The sequence below is a fragment of the Schistocerca gregaria genome, chromosome 9 (genome assembly GCF_023897955.1).
Source record: "Schistocerca gregaria isolate iqSchGreg1 chromosome 9, iqSchGreg1.2, whole genome shotgun sequence".
Classification (NCBI taxonomy): Eukaryota; Metazoa; Arthropoda; class Insecta; order Orthoptera; family Acrididae; genus Schistocerca; species Schistocerca gregaria.
The window spans coordinates 177,177,899-177,204,413 of NC_064928.1; the positions used below are offsets into that span (position 1 = coordinate 177,177,899).

The 26,515-nt window shown below is 44.1% G+C and overlaps 1 protein-coding gene across 1 annotated transcript in view; it reads left to right on the forward strand.

Moving 5' to 3' along the window:
• The window catches only part of LOC126291809 (UDP-glucosyltransferase 2-like), an 88,552-nt gene that overhangs the window by 20,764 nt on the left and 41,273 nt on the right, over positions 1-26,515 (forward strand). The window contains exon 3 of the mRNA XM_049985505.1: positions 17,116-17,338. Coding sequence (XP_049841462.1) covers positions 17,116-17,338 — 223 coding nt within the window. The remainder of the gene's footprint in view (positions 1-17,115; positions 17,339-26,515) is intronic.

Genomic DNA, 26,515 nt, shown 5'->3' on the forward strand with positions numbered 1-26,515 from the left:
TGGCGACCAAGTCCTCATACAGCACAGTGAAGACCAGATGCAAATAGCGCTACACAGATTAAGAAATATTAGTTTTAATAACACTACTGGCCATTAAAATTGCTACACCACGAAGATGATGTGTTACAGACGCGAAATTTTAACCGACAGGAAGAAAATGCTGTGATATGTAAATGATTAGCTTTTCAGAGCATTCACGTAAGGGTGGCGCCGGTGGCGACACCTACATCGTGATGACATGAGGAAAGCTTCCAACCGATTTCTCATACACAACAGAAGTTGTCCGGCGTTGCCTGGTGAAACGTTGTTGTGATGCCTCGTGTAAGGAGGAGAAATGCGTACCATCGCGTTTCCAACTTTGATAAAGGTCGGATTGTAGCCTATCGCGATTGCGGTTTATCGTATCGCGACATTGCTGCTCGCGTTGGTCCAGATCCAATAGCAGAATATGGAATCGGTGGGTTCAGGAGGGTAACACGGAACACCGTGCTGGGTCCCAACTGCCTCGTATCACTAGCAGTCGAGATGACAGTCATCTTATCCTCATGGCTGTAACGTATCGTGCAGCCACATCTCGATCCCTGATTCAACAGACGGGGACGTTTGCAAGACAACAACCATCTGCAAGAACAGTTTGACGACGTTTGCAGCAGCTTGGACTATGAGCTCGGATACTGTGGCTGTGGTTACTCTTGACGATGCATCACAGACAGGAGCGCCTGCGATGGTGAACTCAACGACGAACGTGGGTGCACGAATGGCAAAACGTCATTTTTTCGAATGAATCCAGGTTTTGTTTACGGCATCATAATGGGCGCATCCGTGTTTGGCGACACCGTGGTGAACGCACATTGGAAGCTTGTATTCGTCATCGCCATACTGGCGTATCACCCGGCATGATGGTATGGGATGCCATTGGTTACACGTCTCGGTCACCTCTTGTTCGCATTGACGGCACTTTGAACAGTGGACGTTACATTTGAGATGTGTTACAACCCGTAGCTCTACCCTTCATTCGATCGCCTGCGAAAGCCTACATTTCAGCAGGATAATGCAGGACCGCATGTTGCAGGTCCTGTACGGGCCTTTCTGGATACAAAAATATTCGACTGGTGCCCTGGCCAGAACAGATCTCTCACCAATTGAAAACGTCTGGTCAATGGTGCCCGAGTAACTGGCTCGTAACTGGCTCGTCACAATACGCCAGTCACTACTCTTGATGAACTGTTGTATCGTGTTGAAGCTGCATGGGCAGCTGTAACTGTACACACCATCCAAGCCCTGTTTGACTCAATGCCCAGGCGTATTAAGGCCTTTATTATGGCCAGAGGTGGTTGTTCTGGGTACTGATGTCTCAGGATGTATGTACTCAAATTGCGCGAAAATGTAATCACATGTCAGTTCTAGTATAATATATTTGTCCAATGAATACCCGTTTGTCATCTGCATTTCTGCATTGCTGATAGTCCGTGCTGCTGCAAACGTCGTCGAACTGTTCTTGCAGATGGTTGTTGTTTTGCAAACGTCCCCATCTGTTGACTCAGGGATCGAGACGTGGCTACACGATCCGTTACAGCCATGCGGATAAGATGCCTGTCATCTCGACTGCTAGTGATAAGAGGCCGTTGGATGCAGCACGGCGTTCGCGTCTTTACACGAGGCATCACAACAACGTTTCACCAGGCAACGCCGGTCAACTGCTGTTTGTGTATGAGAAATCGGTTGTAAACTTTGTGGGTGTCGCCACCGGCGCCAAACTTGTGTCAATGCTCTGAAAAGCTAATCATTTGCATATCACAGCATCTTCTTCCTGTCGATTAAATTTAGCGTCTGTAGGACGTCATCTTCGTGGTGTGGCAATTTTAATGGCTAGTAGTGTATTTGAAGAGCATGAAAATTTACAGTATGGAGGGTCCCCTTGTAAGATAGTCATCAGTAACTCGATCACTTGTTCCATTTCTAGCATTTAGGATTTGGCACAGCTTTCAAATAAGATGAAGATATAAATAAGAAAAGTAACGCCTGCCTACATATCTGTGGCTCGATAAGAACATTGAAGTGAAAAACGAGAAGATAAACCCAAATTAAATTTCATAAAGTCACGGCACTACCAACACTACTATATGGAGCAAAACAGTTGGACATTAAGGTCACATGACCTAAGACAACTAGAAACGTCAGCTATGAAGTTCCTTACATCTTTAAATCTCCCCAAAAGGGGAAGAAAAAATATGAAATCACAGAAGAATGAGGATACAGCTATTAGCTGAGAAAGTTATCCAACAAAAGCAAGTCTGGAAACAGCATTATTGTGTATGTCATCCCAGAGAACCCAGGACAAGCAATGCAAGACAGATCCTTTGGAGGAAGTAGTGTGGGAACGTCCAAGAAGAAATGGTTAGGCTGGAACAGGACATAAGACCTAATCGTGGCTTGACAGAAGACTCAGTTTTCCGACTGTTGCATGCGTTACACAGGTTTGAATCGCGTCATGGGCAAGTCTTCTCGCTCCAGCAGTAGAGCACAGACAGGGGGCCTTTAAGAGCACAGGTAAACACGCGAACCGTACTTCAATCTCGTCTCGGATCTTGCGTTTGGTTCAGTACGACAGGTGTTCCTGGGACCTTTTCTCCTGACGGTGGAACACTGTTTTGCGGTTCTGCTGTTACTATATGATCGAGCTGCACTTATGTAAATTCTCTTCGAAGACTCTTTCCATTGCTGAATACTTACTAGTATCCTTTGTTCAACTAAGGCATTTCTCTAGTGATTTTCATTTCATAGTAGATCACTGCAGCAGAGAACGCACGCTACCATGCGACCGAGAAAAGGAACAAGACACCTCCGTTATCAACAACTATCGTCAGACAGGTCGTATTATCAAGACGAGTATATCGAAATCTGAAGCACCGATTTTTAATATTAGTTATACGAGAAGGCCAACGGAACTTACATATACATCTACATCTACGTGATTCCTCTGCTATTCACAATAAAGTGTCTGGTAGAGGGTTCAGTTAACCACCTTCGAACTGTCTCTCTGCCATTCCACTCTGTGTGAACTCTGATTTCTCTTATTTTATCGTGATAATCATTTCTCCTTATGTAGGTGGGTACCAACAGAATGTTTTCGGAATCGGGGGAGAAAACCCGTGATTGAAATTTCATGAGAACATCTCGTCGCAAAAAAAAGCCTCTCTTTTAATGATTGCAATTCAAATTCACGTATCATGTCTGTGACACTATCTCCCCTATTTCGCGATAATACAAAACGAGCTGCCCTTTTTTGTACTTTTTCGATGTCATCCGTCAGTCCGACCTGATGCGGATCCCACACCGCACAGCGATACTCCAGAATAAGGTGGACAAGCGTGGTGTAAGCAGTCTCTTTATTACACCTATTGCACCTTCTAAGTGTTCCGCCAATGAATCACAGTCTTTGGTTTGCTCTTCCCACAATATTATCTATGTGATCGTTCCAGTTTAGATTATTTGTGATTGTAATCCCTAAGTATTTAGCTGAATTTACAGCGTTCAGATTTGTGTGACTTATAGCGTAATCGAAATTTAGCTGATTTCTTTTAGTATTCATGTGAATAACTTCACACTTTTCTTTATTCAGGGTCAATTGCCACTTTTCGCACCATACAGATATATTATCTAAATTATTTTGCAAGTCGTTGTGATCATCTGACGACTTTAGAAGGCGGTAAATGACAGCATCATCTGCAAACAATCTAAGACGGCTACTCAGATTGTCTCCTATGTCGTTAATATAGATAAGGAACAGTAAAGGGCCTATAACACTTCCTTGGGGTACGCCGGATATTACTTCTGTTTTACTCGATGACCTTCCCTCTATTATTACGAACTGTGACCTTTCTGTCAGGAAATCACGAATCCAGTCGCACAACTGAGGCGAAACTCCGTAGGCAAACAGTTTGGTTGGAAGACGCTTGTGAGTGACGGTGTCGAAAGCCTTCTGGAAATCTAAAAATATGGAGTCAATTTGACATCCCCTGTCTATAGCACTCATTTCTTCATGAGTATAAAGAGCTAGTTGTGTTTCACAAGAAAGATATTTTCTGAATCCGTGCTGTCAATGAATAGTTTTCTTCAAGGTACTTTATAATGTTCGAATACAGTATATGTTCCAAAACCCTACTACAGATCGACGTTAGTGATATAGGCCTGTAATTCAGCGGATTACTCCTACTTCCATTTATGGGTATTGGTGTGACTTGAGCAATTTTTCAGTCTTTAGGTACGGATCTTTCTGTGTGCAACTGACTGTACATAATTGCTAGATTGTTGTTGTTGTTGTCTTCAGTCCTGAGACTGGTTTGATGCAGCTCTCCATGCTACTCTATCCTGTGCAAGCTGTTTCATCTCCCAGTACCTACAGCAACCTACATCCTTCTGAATCTGCTTAGTGTATTCATCTCTTGGTCTCCCTCTACGATTTTTACCCTCCACGCTGCCCTCCAATGCTAAATTTGTGATCCCTTGATGCCTCAAAACATCTCCTACCAACCGATCCCTTCTTCTAGTCAAGTTGTGCCACAAACTTCTCTTCTCCCCAATCCTATTCAATACCTCCTCATTAGTTACGTGATCTACCCATCTAATCTTCAGCATTCTTCTGTAGCACCACATTTCGAAAGCTTCTATTCTCTTCTTGTCCAAACTAGTTATCCTCCATGTTTCACTTCCATACATGGCTACACTCCAAACAAATACTTTCATAAACGACTTCCTGATACATAAATCTATATTCGATGTTAACAAATTTCTCTTCTTGAGAAACGCTTTCCTTGCCATTGCCAGTCTACATTTTATATCCTCTCTACTTCGACCATCATCAGTTATTTTACTTCCTAAATAGCAAAACTCCTTTACTACTTTAAGTGTCTCATTTCCTAATCTAATTCCCTCAGCATCACCCGATTTAATTTGACTACATTCCATTATCCTCGTTTTGCTTTTGTTGATGTTCATGTTATATCCTCTTTTCAGGACACTGTCCATTCCGTTCAACTGCTCTTCCAAGTCCTTTGCCGTCTCTGACAGAATTACAATGTCATCGGCAAACTTCAAAGTTTTTATTTCTTCTCCATGAATTTTAATACCTACTCCAAATTTTTCTTTTGTTTCCTTTACTGCTTGCTAAATATACAGATTGAATAACATCGGGGAGAGGCTACGTCTCACTCCTTTCCCAACCACTGCTTCCCTTTCATGCCCCTCGACTCTTATGACTGCCATCTGGTTTCTGTACAAATTGTAAATAGCGTTTCGCTCCCTTTATTTTACCCCTGCCACCTTCAGAATTTGAAAGAGAGTATTCCAGTCAACATTGTCAAAAGCTTTCTCTAAGTCTACAAATGCTAGAAACGTAGGTTTGCCTTTTCTTAATCTTTCTTCTAAGATAGGTCGTAAGGTCAGTATTGCCTCACGTGTTTCAACATTCCTACGGAATCGAAACTGATCCTCCCCGAGGTCCGCATCTACCAGTTTCTCCATTCGTCTGTAAAGAATTCGCGTTAGTATTTTGCAGCTGTGACTTATTAATCTGATAGTTCGGTAATTTTCACATCTGTCAGCACCTGCTTTCTTTGGGATTGGAATTTTTATATTCTTCTTGAAGTCTGAGGGTATTTCACCTGTCTCATACATCTTGCTCACCAGCTGGTAGAGTTTTGTCATGACTGGCTCTCCCAAGGCCGTCAGTAGTTCCAATGGAATGTTGTCTACTCCGGGGGCCTTGTTTCGACTCAGGTCTTTCAGTGCTCTGTCAAACTCTTCACGCAGTATCTTACCTCCCATTTCGTCTTCATCTACATCCTCTTCCATTTCCATAATATTGTCCTCAAGTACATCGCCCTTGTATAAACCTTCTATATACTCCTTCCACCTTTCTGCCTTCCCTTCTTTGCTTAGAACTGGGTTGCCATCTCAGCTCTTAATATTCATACACGTGGTTCTCTTCTCTCCAAAGGTCTCTTTAATTTTCCTGTAGGCAGTATCTATCTTACCCCTAGTGAGATAAGCTTCTACGTCCTTACATTTGTCCTGCAGCCATCCCTGCTTAGCCATTTTGCACTTCCTGTCGATCTCATTTTTGAGACGTTTGTATTCCTTTTTTCCTGCTTCCTTTACTGCATATTTATATTTTCTCCTTTCATCAATTAAATTCAATATTTCTTCTGTTACCCAAGGATTTCTAGCAACCCTCGTCTCTTTACCTACTTTATCCTCTGCTGCCTTCACTACTTCATCCCTCAGAGCTACCCTTTCTTCTTCAACTGTGTTTCTTTCCCCCATTGCTGCCAATTGTTCCCTTATGCTCTCCCTGAAACTATCTATAACCTCTGGTTCTTTCAGCTTATCCAGATCCCATGTCCATAAATTCTCACCTTTTTGCAGTTTCTTCAGTTTTAACCTACAGGTCATAACCAATAGATTGTGGTCAGAGTCCACATCTGCCCCTGGAAATGTCCTACAATTTAAAACCTGATTCCTAAATCTCTGTCTTACCATTATATAATCTATCTGATACCTTTTAGTATCTCCAGGATTCTTCCATGTATACAACCTTCTTTTATGATTCTTGAACCCAGTGTTAGCTATGATTAAGTTATGCTCTGTGCAAAATTCTACCAGACGGCTTCCTCTTTCATTTCTTAGCCCCAATCCATAATCACCTACTATGTTTCCTTCTCTCCCTTGTCCTACTGACGAATTCCAGTCACCCATTACTATTATATTTTCGTCTCCCTTCACTGCCTGAAGATATATTGGAGCTATTTTATCAGCATACTCTGAGAGGAACCTGACTGGTATACAATCTGGACCGGAGGCCTTGTCTTTATTGAGTGATTTAAGCTCCTTTGTTACACCGATGATATCTACTTCTATGTTTCTCATCTTGACAGTTGTTCATTATTGGAATTCAGGAATATTTACTGCGTCTTCTTTGGTGAAGGAGTTTCTGAAAATCGTGTTTAGTGACTCTGCTTTAGTGTCACTGTCATCAATGACTTCACCGTTGTTATCACGCAGTGAAGGTATTGATTGCGTCTTGCCACTGGTGTGCTTTATGTATGACCAGAACCTCTTTGTGTTTTCTGCCAGATTTCGAGGCAGAATTTCGTTGTGGAAATCATTAAAAGCATCTCGCACTGAAGTACGCGCTATATTTCCAACTTCTGTAAAACTTTGCCGATCTTGCGCCTTTTGCGTTCATTTAAATTTGGCATGCATTTTTCTTTGCTTCTGCAATAACGATCTGCCCCGTTTTATGTACCATGGAGCATCAGTACCATCACTTATTAATTTATATGGTATATATCTCTCAATTTCAGTCGACACTATCTGCTTGAAAACATTCCACAACTTTTCTACACTTACATGATCAGATCGGAAGGAGTGAAGACAGTCTCGTAAAAAGGCGTTAAGAGCATTTTTATCAGCTGTTTTAAATAGATATATGATCCGAAATGTACTTTGCATTAGATGTGCACAAAAAAATATGTGTATTCATAGCGGTTAAGAGAGGTAAAAAGAAGTAGACATACACGAGAAAAGTTTTCGTCTGTCTCTCGCACTGTTATCAACCTATCCCGCGTCCCGCTCACGTGCTATGATGCAGGTGACACACGAAACTAACAACTTCACGTGAAATCGCATTCGATGGACGTTTATGTTTAAATGATGCAGATGGCAAATTTGCATTAACACACGCGTACCGGACAGCTACAATGCCACAATTGCTACGCCGTTGTCGATGTTGTCAGCAGTGGAAAACAAAACATCGTAGTAGCAGCAACAAATCCTTCAGGCGCAACACAAATTGTACTAAATGTTGATTGTTGGGGTTGTCGTTTCGCTTACTTTTACCTAAGAGTAAATTGAACTTACTTCGTGTCCATCTGCCGCCGTTACCACAAAGTTTTTAATTCGCTATTTCTTCATTTAGAGCAGCTACGGCTTCCATTATTACACGGAAATTATTTTTGTTCTAGGCTATACCTCAAAGAAGAACACTGAAGGTTCGGACTGAAAGACAAACAGGAGGACAACACTATTTTTCGGTAAAGAAGGTATTAGGAATAATGTGAACATTACTTTATAAACAGCATTGGTCGAATTTCGACCACAGGCTATACCAGTACACACAATAGCGCCTGTGCAGAATAACGAAACAGTTTTTTTTTTAACTACTGTTATAATCGTTCAGGGAAACTAAAGTCTGTTCTATAGAATCAGGGACTCCGAAATGATAATGTGGAAATCATCTCGCTCTTTTCGTCCATGAAATCAATGGGCTTTCACAAAGTGGCACCGAGGTTTATGGCAATTTTCTTTCGGTTATTCACGCACTGCGGCTTACAGAACAAAGCACAAGCTTAGCGATTCGAGGACCAGTTTCGGATGGTCATTTGTGAAATTCTTGAAGACAGAGAAAACATTCGTGTGTGAATACGTTTTATGTTATGAATTCGTCAAAGTCTCATCAATTTTTTGACTGTAGCCTAATCTGCGTAACTGTATGTCTTTAGCTGTATCACAAATCATAAGTCCAGATACATATAATCGAAACGTTTATAATTTTATGACATCACAGTTTTGCTGAGCATGAGCTGACTGATGGGCACTGCTACCAACGACAGTCACATGTCCTCTGCTTAGCAAACAGAAGTGAAGAAGTGTGGGAGTAGTGGAAAGCAACGAACTTATGGGCCACAATCCTGATTTAATATTAAATGGACAAATGGTATCAATATTCTGCGTTTTCCAGTTACGTCCGTATTTATCCAACCTAGCTGTTTTATCTTTGTCTACATCACCAAAGTGAAACTTGTCACAACAAGGACAAGTAATTTTGTGTACGCCACTGTGGCTCGTAATTGGGTTATATCTTTACTATTGAAAATACACAGGGCTGTGTTGTTTCTCACGTAGTAGAATCTCCTATAGTTGCAGGGTTTCTGTGCTTTGGCTACAAAAAGACATCCAAATGGCTCTAAGGACTATGGGATTTAATGTCTGAGGTCATGAGTCCCCTAGACTTAGAACTATTTACACGTAATTAACCTAAGGACAGCACACACTTCCATGCCCGAGACAGGATTCGAACCTGCGACCGTAGCAGCAGGGCGGTTCCGGTCTGAAGCGCCTAGAACCACTCGGCCACAGCGGCCGGCTTTTGGCTACACTTTTCGGCACATGTGTTATGCATGAAATTGTACACCACTTCCTGCAACTATTGGAATAGCAGGGGGTGCATATAAGGGGGGGGGGGGGGGAGTTGGGAATCATTTTCCACCTTTAGTTTCTTCTGTACGATCTGACCAGTCGAGTCAGAATTCATAGCAATAAATTTCTCTAGATCAAATTCTTCGTTAAACTTGGGTACGAATAAGAGACGCTAAGTGCAAAGCTGCATGTTTGTGTGTGACTATTGCAAACAAAAAGGCATTACGAGCTTGTAATATAGTTTTTCTTTAAATTTTGAAACAATGCGTTTGTTTACTGATGTCAGTGGTTAAATTTAGGAAATATGTGGTTTTATTTTGTAAATGGAAGGGTGAAGGGGCTGAAAGTAAAGAACTATTGAAAACAAAGAACTACTGATGTCAGCTGCAATTGTTGCCTATGTCGATTGTGAACAGAAATTACTCTTTTTTTTTTTTACAGAAATTACGTAACTCATAATGAAAAGAAATACAGGGAGTTTTTGCAGTGAACTTTTGTGACGAGATGATTCAGAAGAAGCAGGAGATAATAGCATAAGAGCTTGCAACGGGTGGGATACTTAAAGCCAAAGCTTCTTGAAAGTACTGAGAAATTCGGTGAATTTTCTCCCTGTATTTTAGGTAAATATGTGGTGTATAACGTCCAGTTTTCGACTTTCGATTTATATACGTAGGATCTGTAACGTGTAAAACGATGTGGGGTCTCTCGGACTCCTACGTTTAAAACGAGACTTACGACACAAATTATTTGATATTTTTACTTTATGTCCCGAAGATCATTCAATAAGTAAAGCCTCACATTTTTTAAAGTCATTCATATACATACGCAAACGTCCTTTTTGGGGGTTCACATTTGATGTTTATTCTGTACGCAGGTGAAGTTTCGAACCGTTCTGGCAGATGGTAGACCAGCAGTACAGTGTTAAAATGGCGTCATATTACAAGCAGGCTGCTGTTATTGAATTCTTGTTTGCAGAAAAAGAAACTGTGGTGAACATCCGTAAACGTTTGTGTGCAGTGTATGGCGATGTGCAGTTGATTGGAGTACAGTTGTGAAATAGGTAAAGAAAGTTATAGCCTCAGAAAATGCAGAAACAGAGCTCCATGATCAGCCATGCTCGGGACGTCCTGTCACAGCCACAGCTCCAGACATGTTGAATCGTCCTGATGCCATGATTCGTGCCCACTGGCGCATCACAACTCGATAATTGGCTCTACAGTTGTCGATCAGCTTTGCAAGTGCGTCTACAATGATCGACACTCCTGGATATTCAGAGAGGTACTCACGTTGGATACCACGAATGCTGACAGCCGACCACAAGATACAAAGAACGACCATTCCATCTGAATTGTTGGAGCATTTTGAGACCGACGGAGAGGCCTTTCTGTCACGGATCGTTACGGGGGACGAAAGCTGGGTGCACCACTTTGCGTCGGAGACAGAAAGGCAGACAATGGGCTGACATCATCCTCATTTACCACACAAGAAGAAATTCAAGACCCCCCCCCCCCGCCCCTGCTGGAAAAATCATGGTGAGAGTCTTCTAGGATTGTGATGGCGTCATTCTCGTGGATGCGATGCCACAGGGTCAACCATCAATTCAGAGGCATACGTGAAGACCCTGAATAAACTCCAGAACCATTTGCGACGTGTTCGATCGGACAAGAATGCAGCAGAAATCTTGCTCCGACACGACAACGCACGGCCCCACACATAGGTCTGAGAACTCGGGAACACATCGCCAAATTGGGTTGGACATCATTGCCTCATCCACCCTCCAGTCCAGACCTGACATCCTCGGACTTCCTTCTCCTTTGGGCCGCTTAAAGATTCACTGTGGGGAACACCAAAATGTAGTGAAAACATGGCTACGTCTACAGTACAAGAGCTTTAACCAGCAGGGAATTCACGCTCTTCCACAATGCTGGCGTACGGCCATAGAACGTGGTGGAGACTGTGTAGAAATATAGGACATTGAGAAGAAATGTTGATGTGTATTGTCACCAAATTCTGACTCTTAACTGTAAATATGTTCTGAGAAATAGAACGTGGGACATTACCTATTGAGCGAGCCTCGTATATATCTACATCCATACTCCACAAGCCACCTGACGGTGTGTGGCGGAGGGTACCTTCGGTACCTCTATCGATTCTCCCCTCTATTCCAGTCTCGTATAGTTCGTGGAAAGAAGGATTGTCGGTATGCACCTGTGTGGGCTCTAATCTCTCTGATTTTGTCCTCATGGTCTCTTCGCGAGATATACGTAGGGAGGAGCAATATACTGCTTGACTCCTCGGTGAAGGTATGTTCTCGAAACTTCAACAAAAACCCTTACTGAGCTACTGACCGTCTCTCTTGCAGAGTCTTCCACTGGGGTTTATCTGTCATCTTCGTAACGCTTTCGCGGTTACGAAATGATCCTGTAACGAAGCGCGCTGCTCTCCGTTGGATCTATCTCTCCTATCAACCCGATCTGGTACGGATCCAACACCGGTGAGCAGTACTCAAGCAGTGGGAGAACAAGTGTACTGTAACCTACTTCCTTTGTTTTCGGACTGCATTGGCTTAGGATTCTTCCAATGAATCACAGCATCTCCTTTACCGACGATTAATTTTATATGTAATGTTTTGCATTACCTCCGTTCCGAGAGATCAGGAACCTGTACAGAAAATTGGAACAGAGATCAACATAAACATCATTTCCACCCATCTTTTTTGCTGATGAAAACCACATATTGCGTATTGTACCACCATACAGTGAAACCTTGAGAGGTGGTGGTCCAGATTTCTGTACACATCGGTGCCTCTAATACCCAGGAGCACGTCATCTTGCATTGATGCATGCCTGTACTCGTCGTGGTAGACTATCCACAAGTTCGTCAAAGCACTGTTGGTCCAGATGGTCCCACCCCTCAACGGCGAGTCGGCTTAGATCCCTCAGAGTGGTTGGTAGGTCACGTCGACCGCAAACAGCACTTTTCAATCAATGCCAGGCATGTTGGATGGAGTTCATGTCTGAAGAACATTCTACCCACTCCAGTCGAGCGATATCGTTATCCTGAAGGAAGTCATTCTCAAAATTGTGCACGATGGGGGCGTGAATTGTCGTCCATGAATGCCAAGCCAATATGCTGCCGATGTGGTTGCACTGTCGATCGGAGGAGGCATTCGCGTATCGTACACACGTTACGGCGCCTTCCATGACCGCCACCGGCGTACGTCGGCCCCACATAATGTCACCCCAAAACAGCAGGGAACCTCTACCTTGCTGCACTCGCTGAACAGTGTGTCTAAGGCGTTCTGCCTGACCGGATTGCCTCCAAACACGTCTCCGACGATTATCTGGTTGAAGGCATACGCGACACTCATGGGTGAAGAGAACGTGATGCCAGTCCTCAGCGGTCCATTCGGCATGTTGTTGGGCCCATCTGTACCGCGCTACATGGTGTCGGGGATACAAAGGTGGACCTCGCCATGGACGTCGGGAGTGAAGGTGTACATCATGCAGCCTATTGCGCACAATTTGAGTCGTAGCACGACGTCCTGTGGCTGCACGATAACCACTATTCAGTATGGTGGCGTTGCTGTCAGGATTCCTCCGAGACATAATCCGTAGGTAGCGGTCATCTACTGATCAGCTCTTGCGCGGCATGAGCTAGGCATGTTCTCGACAGTTCCTGCCTCTCTGTTTCTCCTCCATGTCCCAACAACATCACTCTGGCTCACTCCGAGACGTCTTGACACGTCCCTTATTGAGAGCCCTTCCTGGCACAAAGTAACAATGCGGACGCTATCGAACCGCGGTATTGACTGTCTAGGCATGGTTGAACCACATATAATACGAGCCGTATACTTCCTTCCTGGTGGAATTAGTGGAACTGATCGGCTGTCGGGTCCCTTCCGTCTAATAGGCGATGCTCATGCATGGTTGTTTACAGCTTTGGGTGGGTTTAGTGACATCTCTGAACAATCAAATAGACTGTGTCTGTGATACAATATCCACTAACGTCTATCTTCAGGAGTTCTCGGAACCGGGGTGATGCAAAACTTTTTTGATGTGTGTATTTCGTTAAGATTCGGACCCCTGATCGCTGCGTCCTCAAGGCTGGCCAACCGCTGCACTGCACAATCGCCTCTGTTCAGCGCAACGTCGGCTTCGATGTAATAAAGTCAATGACACACTTTCCTTTGTTTCTCTGCACGCTCTGGCGTGAGTCAGCCATCTCTCCCAAACCATACCTCTCGATCGATCTGACATATTACAACCCCTGCCCTCGAGGGGTTGTAACAGTACATATAAATGAATTGTTAGATAACTGAATTTTCATTCTGAAAAAGTTATGCTATCTCTATAGCACGTAATTTTCCACATGAAACTTAATTCCAAGATTCAAATTTGCACATAAATATTCCACTCGATAATTACAAAAAGAGAGTCTGCGAAAGCCATTGCTGGGATGCACATTTTTCTTATGACCACTCAGAGAACATTTTCATATACAATAAAATTTTTGTATTTTATTGGAGAAAAAGACGTTTCCACATCATAGCTGTTCCGAAATTCTGCTTGTGGATGACGCTCTTGTTCGATAGCAGAACCGTAATCACAGTCTGTTGTAAAATCATCACCCTATTCGTCTGTTTCTTGCTCTATCGCTGACACCTTGCTCCACACAGAAACTTACAATATCGTCAAGCTCGTGAAAGTTAAAACTGATACCTTGTTCAAGCGAACACATTTTGTACTACACGGTACAGTACTGAATGGAAAAGGTACGTAGTTCACGAGGCGCTGTCTAGAAGACCTGTCAATAACACGTGTAAACAACAAACAAAGAAGGCGATAACCGAACCGACAACAAGACATTTTAGGGTGGGCAATTTAAGGAGGCTAGGGAGAGTACATCTACATCTGCATTACATGGATACCCTGAAAATCACATTTAAGTGCCTGGCACAGGGTTTATCGAACCACCTTCCCAATTCTCTATTATTGCAATGTCGTACAGCGTGCGGAACGCTTGTTTCATCATGGTGATGGTTTCTCCCTATGGAGGTCGGCGTCAACAAAATATTTTCGCATTCGGAGGATTATTCTGGCTATTGGAATTTCGCTAGAAGATCCCTCTGCGACGGAAAACGCCTTTCTTTTAATGATGTCCACCCCAAATCCTGTGTCAATGCAGTGACACTCCCTACCATATTCCGCGATAGTACAAAACGTCCTGCCCTTCTTTGAACTTTTTCTCTCTACTCCGTCAATCCTATCTGGTAAGGATCCCACACCGCACAACTCTACTGTAAAAGAGTACGGACAAGCGTAGTATAGGCAGTCTCCTTAATAGATCTAATACATTTCCTGTCCTTCCAATAAAACGCAGTCTTTGGTTAGCCTTCCCACCAACAGTTCCTGTGTGTTCCTTCCAATGTAAGTTGTTTGTAATTGTAATTCCTAGCTATTTAGTTGAATTTATGGCCTTTGACTGATTTAACGTGAAACCTAAGTTTAACAGATTCCTTTTAGCACTCATGTGGCTGGCCTCACACTTTTCGTTATTTAGGATCGGTTACCAATTACAAGTTTGCGCACCAACCTAAGACGGCTGCTCAGATCGTCTCCCAAATCGTTTATATAGCAAGGGTCTATAACACTACCTTGGGGAACGCCAGAAATCATCTATGTTTTACTCCGTGACTTCCAGTCAATTATTACGAACTGTGACCTCTCTGACAGGAAATCACGTATCCTGATGACGATGACGTTTGGTTTGTGGGGCGCTCAACTACGAGGTTATCAGCGCACGTACGGATTCCCAATCTTTGAGCAGTGCACGTTCATGAATGATGATGAAATAATGATGAGGACAACACAAACACCCAGTCATCTTAAGGCTGATGAAAATCCCAGACCCCGCCGGGAATCGAACCCGAGATCCCGTGCTCGGGAATCGTGAACGCGACCGACAGACCACGAGATGCGGACATCACGAATCCAGTCACATAACTGAGTCGATATACCATAAGCCGGGAATCGAACCCGGGGTCCCGTGCTCGGGAATCGTCAACGCGACCGATAGACCACGAGATAGGGACATCACAAATCCAGTCAAATAACTGAGTCGATATTCCATAAGCACGAAATTTCACTACAAACCGCTTGTGTGGTTCAGTGTCAAAAGCCTTCCAGAGAACCATAAATACGGAAGCAATTTGAAATCCCATGCCGACAGCACTCAACACTTCGCGAGAGTAAAGAGCTAATTGTGTTTCACAAGAACGATGCTTTCTAAATCCGTGTTGACTGTGTGTCAATAGTATAGAATCATTCCGCCACAGCTGACATCGTGGAGTGAGTTCGAAAGTTTAGAGCGTTCTCAGAGACCACATCGAGGGAGTTAAAGGCTAGATCAGTTACCTATCAACAGCGTGTGCAAGTCGAAGTAAATGGGAGGCTACATGGGAGGCTACGGCTGAGTTATTTGTTTGCTGAAGAGGAAAAGCTGCAAAATGTTCATTAAACTTAAGAAACTTGCACCTGATAAACCACTGGTACTGCAAGTTATAAAGTCTGTTGAGAGTTCGCGCTTACGGCCTATGCAATGATATATGCGGTTGGATAGAAAGTTTTCTAACAGACAGGGAGCAGTATATCATCCTGAACGGGGTAACTTCAACAGAAACAAAAGTAACTTCAGGTGTGACCCAGGACAGCGTAATAGGTCCTCTGCTTTTTACGATTTATATAAACGATCTGGTTGGTGGTATTGACAGCGGCCTTAGACTGTTTGCCAATGGTGTTGTAGTCTATAGGAAAGCAGTATCACTCCAAAGTTGTGAAGAAATCAATGAGGATTTGCAGAAGATAAATGCATGGTATAATGACTGGCAGTTATCTCTCAATATTAGTAAGTGTAACCTACTGCATATAACAAGGCGAAAATCCCCATTAATGTATGAGTACAAAATAAATTATCAGTCTTTGGAAGCTGTAACATCTGGGTGTGACTATTCGAAATGATCTCAGATGGAATGATCAGATTACACAAGTAACGGATATGGCGAACTCTAGATTGCAGTTTATTGGCAGAATCCTGAAGTGATGCAGTCCTTCAACGAAGGAAATAGCTTACAGTACATTAGTTCGTCCAGTCTTAGAGTACTGTTCGTCTGTATGGTACCCTTACAAGTTAGGTCTGATTCAAGAGATTGAGAAGGTCGAAAGAAGAGCTGCAAGATTCGTGACTGGTACATTTAGCTATAGCGAGAGCGTTACAAATCTCATAGAAAGTTTGAAGTGAGACATACTTGCAGATAGACGACGCGCTAAACAATCTTCACCGAGGATATAGAGCATACATTATTACCACCAACTTTGAAATCGCGTAATGATCATCATTCAAAGATAAGGGAAATAAGAGCTCGTACTGAGGCGTTCAGACACTCGTTTTTCTCTCGCGCGATCCGAAAGTCAAAGAAAGGGCAGGGGGAATTAGGCGTGAATTGTGCCCTCTGCCACACACCGTTTGATGGCTAGCGGAGTATATATGTTGATATGTAGATGTAGATGTAGAGTCTTCCAGTAGCGCTCCAGTGAAATTGACCTTGTGTCCCACCACGGCTAAATGACAAAATAAGCGTGTTTCTGAAAACGACTACAGCAGACGTCCGTCCGTACCATGGAGCACTTCGAGTGTTGAGCTAAACCAAGGGGTTAATCGACCACGCCTTATTATTCCATTCTCCTCGGACACCAGTCAATGAGTTTCTAACATATCTTGGAGATAAAGACATCACTATCGTTTTTAAAGCTGCTGAACCACCAACATCGTCAGACGGTTGCCTTCCTTTTATTGTAGGACCTGAAGGATTTTCTCGACTCTGCAAACGAAGGGGCTGTCTTCATGAGCCTGGGCAGCAACATCCGCAGCGATAAGCTTGGCGAAGCCAGCAGGCGGGCCTTCCTGGAGGTCTTCCGGGAGCTGCCCCAGAAGGTGCTCTGGAAATGGGAGTCAGACTCTCTGCCTGGTCAGCCGTCCAACGTCAAGATCATCAAGTGGGCTCCTCAAAACGACATTTTGGGTACGTACACTTCATCTTCATACACCACTGTCTATACTTACTCTATCAGGACACGTCTATTAGACCAGCAGCTATCTGACACAAAGAAGACAGACGTCCCATATGACCCTTTGGAGGCGATATGATATAAGCTCATCAAACGCATGCGTCGTCTAGCGCTACGATTTCGACGAGCATAAACATTGTCTCTGCCGCAATGAAGAGTCACCCGAGACACTTTTCATCTCGGTACTCTACTACTTGTCTAGTCTTGATACCCTGTGACCCATGTATTGTGCAGCTATTCTCTACCCTGTTCAGAGTCGGTTCTATTCCAGTTTCGTATTGTTAATGGAAAGAAGGATTGTCGGTATGCTTCTGTGTAGGCTCTAATCTCTCTGATTTTATCCTCGTCTCTTCGCGAGATATACGTAGGAGGGAGCAATATACTGCTTGACTCTTCGGTGAAGGTATGTTCTCGAAACTTTAACAAAAGCCCCTACCGAGCTACTGAGCGTCTCTCCTGCAGTGTCTTCCACTGGAGTTTATATATCATCTCCGTAACGCTTTCGCGATTACTAAATGATCCTGTAACGAAGCGCGCTGCTCTCCGTTAGATCTTCTCTATCTCTTCTATCAACCCTATTTGGTACGGATCCCACACTGCTGAACAGTATTCAAGCAGTGGGCGAACAAGCGTACTGTAACCTACTTCCTTTGTTTTCGGATTGTATTTCCTTAGGATTCTTCCAATGAATCTCAGTCTGGCATCTGCTTTACCGACGATCAACTTTATATGATCATTCCATATTAAATCACTCCTAATGCGTACTCTCAGATAATTTCTGGAATTAACTGTTTCCAGTTGCTGACCTGCTATTTTGTAGCTAATTGGTAAGGGATCTATCTTTCTATGTATTCGCAGCACATTACACTTCTCTACATTGAGATTGAATTGCCAATCCCTGCACCATGCGTCAACTCGCTGCAGATCCTCCTGCATTTCAGTACAATTTTCCATTGTTACAACCTCTCGATACACCACAGCATTATCTGCAAAAAGCCTCAGTGAACTTCCGATGTCAACCACCAGGTCATTTATGTATGTTGTGAACAGCAACGGTCCCATGACACTCCCCTGTGGCACACCTGCAATCACTCTTACTTCGGAAGACTTCTCTCCATTGAGAATGACATGCTGCGTTCTGTTATCTAGGAACTCTTCAATCCAATCACACAATTGGTCTGATAGTCCATATGCTCTTACTTTGTTCATTAAACGACTGTGGGGAACTGTATCAAACGCCTTGCGGAAGTCAAGAAACACGGCATATACCTGTGAACCCGTGTCTATGGCCCTCTGAGTATCGTGGACGAATAGCGCTAGCTAGGTTTCACACGACCGTCTTTTTCGAAATCCATGCTGATTCCTACAGAGCAGATTTCTAGTCTCCAGAAAAGTCATTATATTCGAACATAATACGTGTTCCAAAATTCTACAACTGATCGTTTAGTTGGTTCCGACTATCCGTGACCACCTGAAGCTCTCCAATTCCTTCTGTCCTCCACTTTTTGCTCTAATATTGACCTTTTCGTTCTCTTTGCAGTCCATGGGACTCTAAGAAGTTTCCTCCAGCAACACAATTCAAAGGCGTCCATTCTTCACCGATCTGCCATTCTAATGGTCGAGGTCTCACATCCATACATCACAAATGGAAAGACTATACCCCTTACAATACGGATCTTTGTTGCTAACGTTATATCTCTACTCTCTAAAACCTTGCCAAGATTTGAAGTTGCATTTCTACCAAGCAGCAAGTGGCTGCAGCCACCATCAGCAGAAATCTGGGAACCGAGAAAATTAAACGTAGACACTACTTCCATTGTTTCTCATTCTATTTCTCATGAAATTATACGTGTAGTTGCTATAATTTTCGATTCCGTAACGTTCAGCCTAAGACCAGCTTTTTGACTTTTTTCTTTCGCCTTCAGCAAAAGTCCTTAATTCTTCTTCAATTTCTGCCAACAGTATAGTACCATCTGCGTACCTAAGGTTGTTTATATTTATTCATGCTACTTTCATCCCTGTTTCTTCTACATCTAGCCTGGCATTCGTCATAATTTGTTCTGCATACCGATTCAATGAGTAAGGTGATAATATGCAACCTTGCCGTACTCCTCTGTGAATCTTGATCCATTTACTTGTTCCATGTATAATTCTCATCGTGGCTTCTTGGTGACAGTTTATACTGCTATTCCCATATTTGTTTAGTACTTCCCATAATTTATTGCGATCGCCACAGTCAAAGACTTTGGCATAATGAATGAAGCAGAGATACACACTTTTCTGGAAGTTTCATGCCTTTCCCATATTCCACCGCATGTTGGCAATTTGATCTCTGATTCCTCTTCCTTTAGGAAATCCCGCACTATACCACTATATACTACTTGGGTCATACGCTGCATCCAGCAGTAACTTTTAACCGCCACGCTTGACGTATTTTGAAATTGAACAGACTTTCCTTGACTTCTAGCTGCTCAGTCTGGTATCTGCACATTGGGGTACTTAGCCGACTTCTGGCAACACTGCTACCCAACGCATATACTGTATCTGTGTGGGATAAGTTAAGAAATTACATATGGCAAAATTATAGAGGTAGTGAGAAATGGAGGTGAAATAGGTTTTATCTATATTTGAAGAATATCTTGAAGCTACGTTAAGTGAAATGGGCGAAGTTATGAGAAAAGAATACAACAGATGCTAAAGGATACTTAAGAGTAGACGTTCATGAAATTGGCCGAAAATGTCGATTTTCAATTTATTCTCTATTTATTGGTAGAAGTCATCGACACCATGTTCCCAAAGTTTCAATGATGGAATCGCCACCGAAGTGTCTGAAAAATAATTAAACGTGTGATGTAGACTTTCCGCCAAGCCCACTTTGTGAAGCTACAGTTCAATACTAGCTCTGTGAACGAGTATGTGGTTTACTTTCAGGCAATATTGCAAGGGAGACATCTAGAATGTTATGATGTGTACTCTTTTCTTTTATACGGTAGTGGAAATCAGTATATCACATCTGTAGGAAAACTGATATTATCGGTTGGAATAGTTGTGCATAGTGTGCACGCAGTCAAATGGTATCGCATTTTATGTCAGTAGCACAGTGTTTAACAAGACATCAATGATTCAGGTGGTAGAGGATGGAAGCAACCGGCTGATATGACCGAGCGGTTCTAGGTGACCCCTACGGTCGCAGGTTCGAATCCTGCCTCGGGCATGGGTGTGTGTGATGTCCTTATGTTAAGTTTAAGTAGTTCTAAGTCTAGGGGACTGATGACCTCAGATGTTAAGTCTCACAATGTTTAGAGCTATTTTTTAATCTAGCCTACCTCTTCTTTCAGGAATTTCGGTCCATATTTGTCATTCATAGTCAATTCGGTCTTTTCTATCGAGATCATCAATTACTGCAACTACTACTATCATCATCATTGTTCTTACTACTGTTAGCAGTGTTAGTAGTCACTATTGGTATATTTGTTGAAATAATTAACTTCAAAATAATATCTCAGATAGACATAACTGAACCACAAGTCGTTATCATTATATTCGGTTTTGGTTGAGGGATCCTTACCTGTTCCAGTTTCAAGTAGCATGTGGCTGGTTTTCCGATCTCTTCTTAGGGCGCTCAATACTCCTTGTCCATTGAGACATACACCTGTATATTAATTTAGGTAATCGTCATTTCTTCTTTACGCGTCTGTTTTCTGAAGTATGCTTTTCACACACAGTTCAAAACTGAACCGAAAATTTACTTTCAATTTTTTTTCTTAAAGAATTTACTTTATTTACTAGCGATTCATCAAGAACATTAACACATTTAATCACACTAGGTGAGCGTGGAAGTAGTTGCCAGGAAGTAACTAATGGAAACCATGAAATTAGTTTTAACAAACGTGATTTTTTTTCCTAAAAGCTTTTTCAAAACAGATTTAAAATTATAAGCAGAAAAGCACCCTCGAAACATCAAGTTACATTTTTATTTAGAGGCAGAAAGAACAATATTAACAGTATGAGACTTCGGGCTGAGAAGCTTGCCTGCTCCCTTTCAACATGGCCGTAGTCATGACTGCTCACAACACCCTCTGAAAGAGTACAAATGGTTCAAATGGCTCTGAGGACTATGGGACATAACTGCTGTGGTCATCAGTCCCCTAAAATGTAGAACTACTTAAACCTAACTAACCCAATGGCATAGCACACATCCATGCCCGAGGTAGTATTCGAACCTGCGACCGTAGCGGTCACGCGGTTCTAGACTGTAGCTCCTAGAACCGCACAGCCACTCCGGCCGCCTAAAAAGTACACTGGTACAAATCTGCAACACACCAGATTACATTAAACTAAAAAAAAAATTTAACAACTCACAAAAACACGTAAACTATGCACCCCGTAAGAGGGATGGAAATGGTACAACACTCAAATTATTTGCCACCGAAAGTGCAATTTGTTTTCTTTTTTAAATGACTCTTACGGTTTAAGGGTGGCTACCTTATAACCTAATATGACTATTTAAATAAAACCCATAAAATGCAGACTTATATAAAATGTACAACATGCTCTACATGAAACATATACCACCTCGCAAGATGATAGGCAAGATAAAAACATATTTCAAGAATTCGGCCTTTAAGTAATAAATTCGTTAACACAGAATCCGACAAACATGACAGAGGCGGTTATTAACGTACGGCAGACCGACAGACAGACAGACACTAACTGCCTAACAAATGCGGACGAGAGACAGACGAACAAGCTGGGGACGAGTGACTGACCGAGAAACACGTAGAAGTTAACAAGTAACTGAAACAACATATCAGCAATCACTCAAATTCTAATAAACTGCTATGTCTGGCGACGACCTGGCGCAGCACCCCCAAAACGCTCTCCCGAACCGTCCGCTGCCAGCCGTTTCAATGGACGCAGGGAGGCGCGCCGATCTCCCGGATCACTGCGTCACAGCTCGCACCGGGCAGACCGATGTCGTAGGTTGCCTCCTGTTGGTCTCGTGTCGGCCGCGAAGCCACTGCCCCTCGCTATAGGGCGCGGCCCACTGGACTCACGTGGCGACCTCACATGCGCCGACGCTCATGGCGGACAAGTCATCTTGTGTCCGAGTGCGCGACCGACCAACCGATCGATCCAACCGCCAATGCCCATTGCCAGAGCAAACCCGAGCAGACTGGCGGCCTAACACATACCAGCACTCCGGACGACAGACAGACACTAACCGCCTCACCAATGCGGACGAGAGACAGACCCAGACTAACTTGGCTGACCAACCGACCAGACTCGCCCAGACTGATTTTTTTTTCTTTATTGTATTTCAATTCCCCATCGGGGCGGGCTGGCAGCAGCAGATGCGCTGCTCTTCAGCCGAAAGACATAGAACAAACAATAAAAGACATTTAAAAATAACAAAGGAGAGAATATGGTGAACATAGATATGAAAAAAGGAGGAACATCATGGAAGGCAGTAGACCAAAAAACGGAGTGACTGTAAAATGGAGATAAGAAACTGTTTAAAAGTAGCACACACAAAAAGCCACACACTGCGATAATTAAAAGAACACAAGGAGCATAAAAGGTATCGACAGATGGCGTAGCACAGAACAATCACTGACGACGAACCTCAAGGCAGTACATAATTAAAATCACACCTATTGATGCACAGGAGAAACAGCACTAATCACAACACTGATGTGGCACATGGACGATGGTCAAAATGGAGGATCTGCCAGGAGCAAGGAGATGAGGGAGACCGGAAGAAGGGATGGAGGGAGGGGAAGAGAGGGGGGAGATGAGTGGGGGGCGCGCTGAAGAGGGACAGGTAGGGAGAGATGTGGGAAGGAAAGAGGCAAGTATGGGGTGCAGGGTCTCAGGGGGGGGGGGGAGGAGGAAAATCCGATCTGGGAGAAGGAGGGGAGAGGAAAAAGGGGGCCCTGGGGAGGGGGGGGGGGGAACAAGGCCAGGCTATAGTTGTAAGGAAGGGTAGATGTCATGGCGAAGTTCGTCATCCGGGAGGGGGAGGTGTTATTGCCCTGATGAAGGAGATGGAGTGTGTGGAGGTGGAGAGAGGGAGGGATACAGCGATAGAGGCGCGGCAACGGGCGGGGGGTGGAGAGGAAGGAGTAAACCAGAGGGTGGGGAGATCAAGCCTGCAGACAATGTAAAGGATGCGGAGATGTTGGAGGAACAGGAGGAGGTGGGGGAAGGCGATCAGTTCATACAGGAGCCGTGTGGGGGAAGGAAAGCAGATACGGAAGGCAAGGCGGACTGCTTGGCTTTCAAAGACTTGGAGGGCCTTGTAAAAGTGGGTGGGGCAGAGATCCAGGCAACGCTGGCATAACAGAGGATAGGACGGATGAGGGATTTGTAGGTGTGGAGGATGGTAGAAGGACGCAATCCCCATGTCCGGCCAGACAGGAGTTTCAGAAGGCAGAGATGGGTATGCTCTTTGTGCTGGACAGGCTGGAGATGAGGGGTCCAGGTGAGGTGTCGGTCGAGGGTGAGGCCAAGGTATTTCAGGATTGGGGTGAACTGGATGGGACAACCATAAAGGGGTGAGGTAGAAATAATGGAGGCGAAAGGAGCGACTGGTGTGGCCTATGATGATTGCCTGGGTTTTGGAGGGGTTGAGGCAGAGGAACCATTGGTTACACCAAGTGGTGAACTAGTTAAGGTGGGTTTGGAGGGTACATTGGGACCGTTGAAGGGTAGAATAGAGATCCAGGAAGGCGGTGTCATCAGCATACTGGAGAAGGTGGACTAGTGGGGGTGGCTTGGGCATATCAGCCATATACAAGAGATAGAGGAGAGAGAACCCTGGGGGACGCCAGCCGTGGGATAAAAGATATGGGAGTTGGTGTTGTGGAGGGTGACATAGGAAGGATGGTGCGAGAGGAAGGAAGCGACCATACGGACGAAATTGATAGGCAGGGCGTAGGTTTCGAGTTTAAAGAGGAGGCCGGGATGCCATAAACGGTCATAGGCATTTTGGAGGTCAAGGGAGACAAAAATGGCAGAGCGACAGGAGTTGAGCTGGAGGGACAGAAGGTGAATGAGGTTGAGGAGTTGGTCTTCAGCAGAGAACGAGGGTCGGAAGCCACACTGGGTAAGGGGGAGGAGGTGGTGTTGACCAAGGTGCTGATGGATACGGTGGGAGAGGATGGATTCAAAGACCTTACTGAAGACGGAGGTGAGGCAGATGGGACGATAGGAAGAGACAGCAGAAGGGGGTTTGTTGGGTTTGAGGAATAAGAGGAAGCGGGAGGTCTTCCACAGGTCAGGGTAGAAGCCAGTAGAGAGGATGACATTATAGATATGGCCGAGGACAGTCAGGAAGGAATAGGGGCTTTCTCGAAGGTGACAGACTGACCTACTGGCGAGCTTATAGCGCCCCTTGAATGCACGTGAACAGGCAACCTTTCCCCTTTCCCACTAGAGGGAGACACCAAAGCTGCGATCGGCACAGCGGCGCCACCGCCAGAAACTTAGGGCGACTGCTTTACACTACTAGCTGCGGCACACTCTTCAAAACAGCTAATTTTACCACGACTCAAAAACTTATTTCACAATTTGTTATTCGATGTTAGAATCTGGAACCAGCCAGAGACATTGGGAACCTCACCTTTGATGCCTCAATACTCCTTCTTCGACTGGCGGTTAGAGCCCCTGAGCCATACATCAGAAGTGGCAGTGTCATCACATTATAAAATTTTAGTCCTGTCTCTTTTCCAACTTTTGGAGGCGAGTGTGAATTACAGTTCCTACCAATTGCTGGAATGTTTGCACTATGTTATCTTGATCACAGTGCATGATATACACTGGCGTCCAAAATTAAACAAAAAACTGAAATTCTGTAAGGTTGCATTTATTTTGCCACGAAACAGTACAATTAGTAAGGTATCAACAATATAAATACTACAGAACGTAAAAAACTGCAACATGCGTAACTGTAGACCAAAATGTTCCTTCTTTTTTTTCACTTTAACGGATCTGCATACACATTCCGACGACTGCTTAATGTGCTCAGTATTGGATGTGACCACCTCTGGCAGCAATACAGTCCTAATAACGATGGGGCAGCTGTGATGATGTCATTAATCTCATATTGAGGCAATGACACCCATTCTTCTTGCAGAGCTCCTCACATGTCTTGGAGAGGGGTCGACGGATGATGACGTAATGGAACCCATCTCATAGTGCATCCCAGACATGCTCTATGTGGTTCAAATTGGGAGAGCTAGCAGGCTACGCCACGCGTGCAACATCTCCAGTTTTAAAGAAAACATCAACCACCTGTACTGTATGAGATCGAACATTATCGTCCATCGATGCGAAGTGTGTGCCTGCACCACCTCGCAACGACCGCCCATGAGGTGCCCAAATCTCGTCACGATACCTGACAGCAGTTAAACCTTGCCGATTCACCCGTACTATTTCGTAAAGAGGTGATCGAGTGGTGAACAAAATCCCTGCCCACACTATTAGGGATCCTCCTCAATATCGGTCTCTTTCCACAATGTTTGGGTCCTGAAATCGTGTTCCACATTCCAACCAGATACGAATCCATTGAGAATCATTCTCCAGACCAAATCGGGTCTCATCTGTGAAAAGAACATTGGCCCACTGTTCGATCGTCCAGGTGGCATGTTGACGGCTCCACTCCAGACGTTCCCTTATCTGAAGACACGTCAGATGTACACATACGGCAGGTCCCTGACAATAAAGGTCGCTCTGCTGAAGCCTTCTATTCATCGTTGGCCTCGATGCAACACGTCCATTGGATGCTGCCAGGTCAGAAGGCAGCTGCTGTGCAGTACAGTTTCAGTCTCTACAAACTTTTGGCTACATCCAAGAAACAACAGAACGATTCACATGAAGCCATCAGGCCACATCAGTTTGCAACTGCCCTGATTCCATTCTTCCTATGGCCCTCCATTGCAGAGAGTCTGGTAGGTATCTTCTCTGTGCCATACTGCACCGTCTGTCTACACACTGACTGTGGATGTGGGACTTCCTGGCAAACACTATGCTGTTGATATGTGCCCTGACGTCATCGTTGGCATGACTGTCCGTTGACCTCAATGTTATCTTCCCTGCAGAACACGATCGTATGGATATCTGTTGACAGT